The sequence below is a fragment of the Perca fluviatilis genome, chromosome 18 (assembly GCF_010015445.1).
Source record: "Perca fluviatilis chromosome 18, GENO_Pfluv_1.0, whole genome shotgun sequence".
Taxonomy (NCBI): Eukaryota; Metazoa; Chordata; class Actinopteri; order Perciformes; family Percidae; genus Perca; species Perca fluviatilis.
In genome coordinates this window covers 34,834,854-34,845,322 of record NC_053129.1, presented here as the reverse complement: position 1 = coordinate 34,845,322, position 10,469 = coordinate 34,834,854, and the positions used below count along the sequence as shown (strand labels likewise).

At 44.1% G+C, this 10,469-nt stretch overlaps 1 protein-coding gene across 1 annotated transcript; it reads right to left on the bottom strand.

Annotated features, from left to right (window-relative positions):
- Positions 1-230: 230 nt before the first annotated feature.
- Positions 231-8,125, bottom strand: LOC120546655 (alpha-1-antitrypsin-like protein CM55-ST). Its single transcript, XM_039781771.1, has 7 exons — positions 7,996-8,125; positions 5,019-5,363; positions 3,824-4,109; positions 3,063-3,133; positions 2,566-2,759; positions 572-719; positions 231-487 (listed from the first exon to the last, which is right to left on the bottom strand). Exons 1-7 carry the CDS (start codon positions 8,026-8,028, stop codon positions 299-301), a joined length of 1,266 nt encoding a protein of 421 aa, XP_039637705.1. The 5' UTR covers positions 8,029-8,125; the 3' UTR covers positions 231-298.
- Between the last annotated feature and the right edge of the window lie 2,344 nt (positions 8,126-10,469).

Here is a 10,469-nt window from a genome sequence, read left to right as displayed (position 1 = left end):
TTTTACTTAAGTAAAGGATTTTAATACTTCTGCCACTGTTGCCAGAACCAGAGTGGTTCAAAAAGTGGGCGGTCACTATTGAGCTCCATTGTATTTTTAAAATCTGATCTGTTATAAATGAATACCAAATGCTTATGGAAGTTGATCATATTTCATCCCTACATTGTTTTACCTTCAAAGATCATTATATAAAAACTGTTTACACAATCAATGACGCAAGACACAACAAACAAGGTTTTCTGACTCCTTTATCTGAGATGCAACAGCTGTGCTCGAGCAAACACAAAGTGATGATGCATCAGATGGTTGGGTTGATGATCTTGCCCAAGAAGAGGATTTTCTCTGTGTTACGTTCAGTGATGATGACCATGAATGGACGATTGAACTTCCACACGGGGATGGAAGACACCCCTATGGGGCTGATGCCTGTGGCACCTGAAGCTTCGGCTCCGGCCTCGTCCACGTCCAGCGTAGCTTTGTGCACGACCTGCGGTGCAACGCAGAGAAAGTGAGACGACAGACGAATGGAATATGTGTGAAATAACATAAAACATATGATCTGATAACATACTTCTGAGACTGACAGTCCTTGCTCCTCTGAAATGCCTCTCAAATTTGCATGATCACCAAACATGTCTGTCATTCCCATTCCTGGCAGCACGTCCTTCAGTTTGTAGGAAGTCTTGATGGAGAACTTTGGAATATATACATCATGTCTCCTAAAACATTGGGGGGGGGGGAAAGACAATTCAGTGAATCTGACTAGGGCATGAGTTTCATTTGGCTATGAGGGCCTTAAACAGTGATATGCTGTTTTTATCACTGACAGACTCACATTGTTATTCTAAGTGTCTGACAACATTATGGAAAGGATCCCTACAGAGATAGACCTTTTAGTTAAAGAGTAAGATCCTTTTAGTTTAACATGAAACAGCCCCGAAATCACCATCACCAAACTCCACCAGACTCCATGTAAATAATCAGGACTTTTAGCGTGTATAGAGCCAGCATATCTCCACCAGACTCCATGTAAATAATCAGGACTTTTAGCGTGTATAGAGCCAGCATATCTCCACCAGACTCCATGTAAATAATCAGGACTTTTAGCGTGTATAGAGCCAGCATATTTCCACCAGACTCCATGTAAATAATCAGGACTTTTATGCAGAGACAAGCATATTACTTCCAGACATCATGTAAATAATCAGGACTTTTAGTGTGTATAGAGCCAGCATATCTCCACCAGACTCCATGTAAATAATCAGGACTTTTAGCATGTATAGAGCCGGCATATTTCCACCAGACACCATGTAAATAATCAGGACTTTTAGCGTGTATAGAGCCAGCATATCTCCACCAGACTCCATGTAAATAATCAGGACTTTTAGCGTGTATAGAGCCAGCATATCTCCACCAGACTCCATGTAAATAATCAGGACTTTAGCGTGTATAGAGCCAGTATATCTCCACCAGACTCCATGTAAATAATCAGGACTTTTAGTGTGTATAGAGCCAGCATATTTCCTCCACGAATCGTTAAATAATCAGGACTTTAGCGTGTATAGAGCGCATATCTCCACCAGACTCCATGTAAATAATCAGGACTTTTAGCGTGTATAGAGCCAGCATATCTCCACCAGACTCCATGTAAATAATCAGGACTTTAGCGTGTATAGAGCCAGTATATCTCCACCAGACTCCATGTAAATAATCAGGACTTTTAGCGTGTATAGAGCCAGTATATCTCCACCAGACTCCATGTAAATAATCAGGACTTTTAGTATGTATAGAGCCAGCATATCTCCACCAGACTCCATGTAAATAATCAGGACTTTTAGCGTGTATAGAGCCGGCATATTTCCACAGCAGAAAAGCCAGTCGGACTGATCAGCCTTCTTGAGTTGGTCCAAAAAGTTTCCATAACAGCAAGCGGCCCAACAAATTAAAACCGGCAGTGGCATCTTCGTTCAGAATATGATTTCATATCGTACTAAAATAGTTCACCGAAACGTGTTTCTGAAAACATTTTAAGAGAGAAATAGGCCGTGCAGTTGCTGAATCTGTCTTCATTTCAGATCGACAAAGGTCAGTTTATAAGATTTTCGTCAGATTTTGAGAGACTCTAGTCACACTCATCCCGCTCCCCGTTTCCGGGTTAGCTCTCCACCAATCAGATTGGTCATTGAATCCGACTGCCCGTCCTCCGATTCAACAAGTCAAATTGGCCCAAATGAACGCCGACGGCTCCTCCGACTGACACTGAACACACCAAACAGACTCGAGTCACCGACCTCGCCAGACTGTCCAACGGGCGATTATCGGCTCGGTGTGTCAGCGCCTTTATACTTCATCACCTCACTTCCTGCTTTCCTCCCGTTATAACTACTACGGCCACTAGAGGGTGCCACCACTACAAACCTAAATATAGGTCAGAATGATGCTGGAACTAACCACTTATGGGGGAGTTTTTTGGGGGAGGACAGACTCTATCAGACAGGACGAAGTTGACCTTATTCAGTGTCAAACCTTCCACATATTAGAAGCATAAATTAAGATTCTCCCAACCTGCGTGTCATAGCCTTCATCCATTTGGTGATGTGGCTCGGGGAGATGGCGTTCTCCAGTGTTGCCATGACGTCAGGCAACATCAGCAGCATGGAGTAGGAGCTGTTGAAGGGGAGCTGAAGGACCCTTGTCCTCAGCTCGAAGTCGTGAAAGGTGTGGAAACTAGCCTTCAGATTCATCATGTCGACTGGAACCTGGACAATGACAATTTAAACATGAAGACACAGAATTAAAGATGATGCTTAATTGGACTGGGACTCAAATCCATTCAGCCCTTTTTTCTCCTCAAAAAAACGGCAAAATGGTTGAAAAAAGCAGCCAATGTCAAAAACAAACTAGGGAGTTACAACTATCAGGTTTGTTTTAACGGCATGAAAAATACTTTATATATCTTTCGTAAATGAAGAATTCCCAACAGACCCCCGCTCTAGGTTTGGGCTGAACCACGAATGTTTACTCAAATATTTTTTTTCTGAATAAAGAGAGAAACTGTGAACCTTGGTGTTCTCGTCCACGTTGAAGTCGTCCTGCTTGGTGAGTTTAGGGTCAAAAGGAGTCGCCCACTTTCCTGTTCGACAATGAGCAGAAATAATACAAAACTTTAGAGGTGTAAGAAAAAATTTATATACTTGAGTATCGCAATATTTTATTTAGCAATACAATATAGTTTTTTTTTTTTGTTTACGTGCAAAAATATTCATGTAAGACAGCTGTTCACATTGATGTTGTGTTTAAACCCCATACCGCTAGATGGCTATGCTGAGACATTAATGAACATTTCTTTAAATGCCCCAGTGTTAGCCAATTGCTAATTGTAGTCCTAGTTGCCTAGCATGCATGTCTTGTCGGAGGAAATCCACACATGCACAGGGAGAACATGCAAACTCCACACAGAAAGGCTTGAGATGACCTGGGTTTGAACCCAGAACCTTCTTGCTGTGAGACAGAAGTGCCTACCACTGAGCCACCATGCTGCCAAAGCAGTGCCTAACAGTGCTTGACTTTTTGCTAGAAGCTAACACCGTAGCTATGGCTGAACTTTGGCCTACTTGAGCAAATAAACATTTGATTTTCTGTGTACTGAATTGTTTATCTAAAGTAAACTTCTTTGACTTTCATGCACATCATGTCTTTTTTTAAATATTAGTTTCAATTAGTTCATTAGTTCAATTTAACCTAAAAATATGTAATTAGATCTTATGTTATTACATTAGATTATTACAGACTGACGAGATCTCATCCCACAGGACCTTCTTACCTTTGTAGTAGATGTAGCTGATGAGATACATGACTGTGTCTGGATCCAGGTTTTCCACCAGCTTGTCAATCTTCCCGTTGGTCTTCTCCTCCACGTACTTATTGATGGTATCAGCACTTTCTGTGGCTTTGGTGAAGTCCACATTGAACCCATCGGCAAGGTACGACTGCTTCAGGGTCTGCAGGAACTCCGGCTTCGGCTTGAAGCGGTTGTCCACGAACACGGCGGTCCCTTCGCTGGCGTCCTGAGATGTGTTGTTGGCCCTCTGGAGGAACATCTGGAAGGACTGTGTAATGGCAACATTTTATTTTTAGCATGATTGTTTAATATTCTACAAGATATTCTTACATTTTGTGTAGACTCAAAGGCTCCAAGTGAAACAGCTGGCATCGTGAACCTTGAGCCTAGTTGAAGCTATTTTTGTTAAAGGACTCCAGCTTCTCATTTTGTTTACTTTTAGCAGATAAGGTGAAGAAGGTAAAGGTACTTTATTGTCACATACACATACATGTAGCGAAATTCATTCTCTGCATTTAACCCATCCCTCAAGGGTCATCTTTGCTGTGATTGGTAGCCAATCACAGCGCCCGGGGACCAACTCTAGATCTGAGCCAGTGCCTTGATCAAGGACACTGACTGGAGAACCTAGTACATGCTTTTGATGGCACCCAAAGGAAACCCACGCAAACATGGGGAGAACATGCAAACTCCACTCAGAAAGGCCCAGAACGACCTGGAATCGAACCCAGAACCATCTCGCTGTGAGGCTACAGTGCTAACCATTGGGCCACCATGCTGCCTCAAGAAGCCCGTAACACTGTCTGAACCATGTCTCTTTCTGGCTTCTGAGCTAAGCAGTTGTTGTGTCTAATGTTAGGAAACAGGAGCAGAAGAGAAGGTTGTAAAATCATCATGACTGTTTATGGTATTTTTTTCAACTGCCAGCATGCTAAAGATATTTGGAGAGGGGTGGCTTTAACAGAGTTTTTACTATAAGATGTTTTGTCATTTAGTTTTGAGTCAGAAGACTTTTTCAGATGTGCTGTGGTACCTGTGAAACAGTTTATCTCTACATTTGCAAATGTAAAATAAATCCCAAACTTTGGTTTAATTCTCAATCAAATAGTCTTTAATTCGTCTCATCTTGTGTTTTTGATACGCACTCCTGCTGCTTACAAGAAAACTTCCACCATACCTGGTCCACATCTGTCTGGGTCAGGATGGAGCTGTTGAAGCCCAGACCACTGAAAAGCTGACGGTGCGTCTCCCCCTGCGCTCCCACGGACAACATAGCCAAGGCGGTCGACACACTAGCCGGAGAGAAGAAGATATTCTGTCCCTGTGAGTCAGCGTGAGCTGCTAACTGCCTGTAGAGTCGGAAGGAAAACTCTTTGTTTGCTTCGTTCACCAGGGAGACGCCATTGGCGCTGGCGTCCGCTACGGTGTCTTGGACGGCCTGGTCGTTGTCGTGACCTCTGCCCACGCAGATCACCGCTGATAGGACCCAGAGACCCACGGCTGCACGCATCATCGTTGTGAACTGAGACAAAAAGGTCAAAAGTTCAGCTTCATTGTTTGTTTTAATGAGGAAACTGATTGCACTGGAAGTATTTGTGTGTGTGTGTGTGTGTGTGTGTGTGTGTGTGTGTGTGTGTGTGTGTGTGTGTGTGTGTGTGTGTGTGTGTGTATCTGTTCTTGTTTAACTATATTCGTGGGGTCCAAAAACCAGGAGTCCAGTATCCTTGTGGGTCCCGACAGATTTGTGGGGCCAAAATGCAGGACCCCACAAGTTTAAAGGGCTGTTTGAGGGTTAAGACTTGGTTTTAGGATTAGGGATCGAATTACCGGTAGGTTATGGTTAGGGTCAGGGTAAGGGTTAAGGTTAGGCATTTAGTTGTGATGGTTAAGGTTAGGGTAAGGGTTATGTCAATGACGGGTCCCCACAAAGATAGGGCTACCTGTGTGTGTGTGTGTGTGTGTGTGTGTGTGTGTGTGTGTGTGTGTGTGTGTGTGTGTGTGTGTGTATGTGTGTGTGTGTGTGTGTGTGTGTGTGTGTGTGTGTGTATGTGTGTGTGTGTGTGTGTGTGTGTGTGTGTGTGTGTGTGTGTGTGTGTGTGTGTGTGTGTGTGTGTGTGTGTGTGTGTGAATGTGTGAAGAATAAAGTAAAAAATAAATAAATCAATAAAAACCTTTTCTGGATGTGAGGATCGAGAGAGAGAGAGAGAGAGAGAGAGAGAGAGAGAGAGAGAGAGAGAGAGAGAGAGACAGAGAGAGAGAGAGAGAAGAGAGAGAGAGAGAGAGAGAGAGAGAGAGAGAGAGAGAGAGAGAGAGAGAGAGAGAGAGAGAGAGAGAGAGAGAGAGAGAGAGAGAGAGAGAGATTGCCAGAACTGAACCTCCAGCCCTCTTTAAAGGACAAAAAGTCAATCAAGCAAATGTGAACCAGGTGTAGACTACCACACCTCTGCCTGCATCCTACCCGGCTCACATGAGTGGGAGGGGTCATCACAATTATTAAACTAATGAATATAACAAATAATATGAAAGAACATTGATCAATACAATGATTGAACTTCCAAAAGGAGAATAAGTAGAGTAAATCTATTCATCTCTAAAAGGATTTAGGATCCAGTGTGCACAGGTACATCTCACACTGTGGCAGTGGTGGCCTAGGGAGGGTTAAGGAAGCGAGCTTGGGACCAGGAGGTCTCCAGTTCAAACCCCAGACCAGCAGGATAAATTCTGGGTGGGGGAAAAGTGAAAGAGCAGCGCTTAGGCCCTCCCTCATTACCACCACTGAGGTGCCCTTGATCAAGGCCCTTAAAGGGATACACCACCGTTTGTTGAAATAGGGCTTATCACAGTCTCCCCTAGCTGTAGATAGGTGGGGTCTCCTCTAGCTGTAGATAGGTGGGGTCTCCCCTAGCTGTAGATAGGTGGGGTCTCCTCTAGCTGTAGATAGGTGGGGTCTCCTCTAGCTGTAGATAGGTGGGGTCTCCCTAGCTGTAGATAGGTGGGGTCTCCTCTAGCTGTAGATAGGTGGGGTCTCCCTCTAGCTGTAGATAGGTGGGGTCTCCTCTAGCTGTAGATAGGTGGGGTCTCCTCTTAGCTGTAGATAGGTGGGGTCTCCTCTAGCTGTAGATAGGTGGGGTCTCCTTAGCTGTAGATAGGTGGGGCTCCTCTAGCTGTAGATAGGTGGGGTCTCCTCTAGCTGTAGATAGGTGGGGTCTCCTCTAGCTGTAGATAGGTGGGGTCTCCCCTAGCTGTAGATAGGTGGGGTCTCCTCTAGCTGTAGATAGGTGGGGTCTCCTCTAGCTGTAGATAGGTGGGGTCTCCCCTAGCTGTAGATAGGTGGGGTCTCCTCTAGCTGTAGATAGGTGGGGTCTCCCCTAGCTGTAGATAGGTGGGGTCTCCTCTAGCTGTAGATAGGTGGGGTCTCCCCTAGCTGTAGATAGGTGGGGTCTCCCTAGCTGTAGATAGGTGGGTGTCCCCTAGCTGTAGATAGGTGGGGTCTCCTCTAGCTGTAGATAGGTGGGGTCTCCCTAGCTGTAGATAGGTGGGGTCTCCCCTAGCTGTAGATAGGTGGGGTCTCCTCTAGCTGTAGATAGGTGGGGTCTCCTCTAGCTGTAAATAGGTGGGGTCTCCTCTAGCTGTAGATAGGTGGGGTCTCCTCTAGCTGTAGATAGGTGGGGTCTCCCCTAGCTGTAGATAGGTGGGCCAACGCATTTTTTTGTGCATGTTTTAGTCCGGTGCAACACCGGCAGCGCCGCCGCTAGTTAGCTTAGCGTAGTGAATGGAATCCTATGTTGTTGGTTAGCATGTTGTGAGTAAAAGTGAGCCAAGAAATGACAAAAAAACAACCTAATTACTTGCACTGAGACAAAAAATGTGTTGGCCCACCTATCTACAGCCAGGGGAGACCGTGATAAGAACTATTTCAACAAACGGTGGCGTATACCTTTAAAGGACAATTCCGGCACAAAATATCACCACACTTAAACGGTAGCATAATGAGGGTCCCTACATGCAAACCGAAGCATTGAGAACTTTGTAATTGTACAGACAGCTTATTACAAAGATACCAGTAACAGAGCTCAAACACAGCGTTCGTGATTCGACTGGCCATGACTGTTATCCACGACACATAAAAACAATCCATCTTTCTAGCAGCTTACCTTCTCCTGGTTGAAGCGCAGACAGAGGAGCATAGACCGGATGAAGAGAGATGCTCCTTTTTATGAGATACATCAGAGGAACTGCACTTTGGCTTTGTGTATTCTCTGTCTCAAACTCTTATTTGCTCGGCCCCTGCATACGTTCCGTTAATCATGTTTTACTGTAACTCACGTCACACTGAGGCTAGGAAGTGTGTGAGTGTTTGTGTGTGAATGTGTGTGTATGTGTATGTGAGAATGTGTGTGTGTGTGTGTGTGTGTGTGTGTGTGTGTGTGTGTGTGTATGTGAGAATATGTGTGTGTGTGTGTGTGTGTGTGTGTATGTGAGAATGTGTGTGTGTGTGTGTATGTGAGAATGTGTGTGTGTATGTGTGTGTGTGTGTGTGTGTGTGTATGTGTGTGTATTGTTTATTCTCTGTCTCAAACTCTTATTTGCTCGGCCCTGAATACGTTCTGTTAATCATGTTTTACTGTAACTCACGTCACACTGAGGCTAGGGAGTGTGTGTGTGTGTGTGTGTGTGTGTGTGTGTGTGTGTGTGTGTGTGTGTGTGTGTGTGTGTGTGTGTGTGTGTGTGTGTGTGTGTGTGTGTGTGTCTAATCATGTTTTACCGTAACTTATGTCAAATTGAGGCTGCAGCAGTAAACACACAAGTCATGAACCGAACTGTAACCCTACAGGACAAATGTTCAGCGTCAGCTTCCCTCTATCTGAAGGCTGCTGGATTTCAACCTTTTGTAACTGCACACAGCTTGACAACTTCCTGGAAAGAAGTTTTCTTAGTCTGCAAAATACTGTACAGTGTTCACAGGAAATAATAAGACTCAACATATATAGAATATTCACAGCAGCAGCAGGACTGAATCCCACAAAATATGTGTGTGTGTGTGTGTGTGTATGTGTGTGTGTGGGTGTGTGTGTGTGTGTGTGTGTGTGTGTGTGTGTGTGTGTCTGTGTGTGTTACTTTTTGTGTGTGTGTGTGTGTGTTTCTGTGTGTGTTAGTGTGGGTGTGTGTGTGTGTGTGAGTGTGTGTCTCTGTGTGTGCATGTGGGTGTGTGTGTGTTAGTGTGTTTGTGATAGTGTGTGTGTGTTTGTGTGTGAGAGACTGTGTGTGTGTGCGTGAGAGTGTGTGTGTGTGTGTGTCGTGTGTTGGTGTGTGTGTGTGTTTCGTGTGTGTTAGTGTGGTGTGTGTGTGTGTGTCTGTGTGTGTTAGTGTGGGTGTGTGTGTGTGTGTGTGAGTGTGTGTCGTGTGTGCTGTGGGTGTGTGTGTATGTGTGAGAGACTGTGTGTGTTTGCGTGAGAGTATGTGTGTGTGTCTGTGTGTTAGTGTGTGTGTGTGTGTGTCTGTGTGTGTTAGTGTGGGTGTGTGTGTGTGTGTGAGTGTGTGTCTCTGTGTGTTAGTGTGGGTGTGTGTGTGTGTGTGAGTGTGTGTCTCTGTGTGTGCGTGTGTGTGTGTGTGTGTATGTGTGTGAGAGACTGTGTGTGTGTGTGCGTGAGAGTATGTGTGTGTGTGTCTGTGTGTTAGTGTGTGTGTGTGTGTGTGTGTTTCTGTGTGTGTTGTTGGTACCAGCAGTGGGTTGAGCACTGACCTCTGAGAGACAAAAGGGTCAACATGGGCTTGAGACAAAAAGGCAGCACAAAACCACAGCTTGAGCACGCTTTTCAAACAAAAGATTAGCAGCCTACACGTAAATTCTTTAGCTTTTTCACCAAACTCCCACAACACAGGTCACCCAAAGGAAAATGATCAGAAAATGGCCGAATGACCACGAAGGAGTGGCCAAAATGGCCAATTGTTATTTTTAGGAATACCAATACTACTTACAGTTTTATGCAGAAGTTTAGGCACCCCTGTTCATTATTAAGATTTCAGTTTATCATCTGCTGTGCAGACCTGCCAAGGGACTAAATAGCACTTGTGCTACAATGCATCTCTCCTTGTTCTTATACAAGGTTAATGTTAACTTGTTTAAATAAAATCAATCTGATTCTGAATCTGACACCAGGGACTAAACAGTGGCCAGAGGAAGCATCTACAGGCTGTTGTAACTTTTGCACCTACTATTGTATTATTGTTATTATATAACATTTTTTACATTGATTCTATAAATCTAATTTCATATCTCAAATGTCACTATTTGTAAAAAATAAAATAAAAATCCAAAGCAAGTTACTGCTTCAGAAGCCCAGCAGATGATAAACTGAATTACCAGGGGTGCCTAAACTTAAAAAAAGAAAATAAATGTAGACATTTAACTCACTATCATCTCTGGTTAACCTACCAACATAGCTTTGCATAATACAGGTTTGAATCTAACTGAATAAAAAGCTATGTATTAGGCTAACTTACAATGCTCAAGAATTGATCCAAGAATGAAGTCTCCGGAGTTGTGTCAGAGTGGAAGTGGGTGCATGCACTGTAATCTGTAACTAAATTAAACACAAACTGGGTTAGTTAAATTGGGCACCCAGAG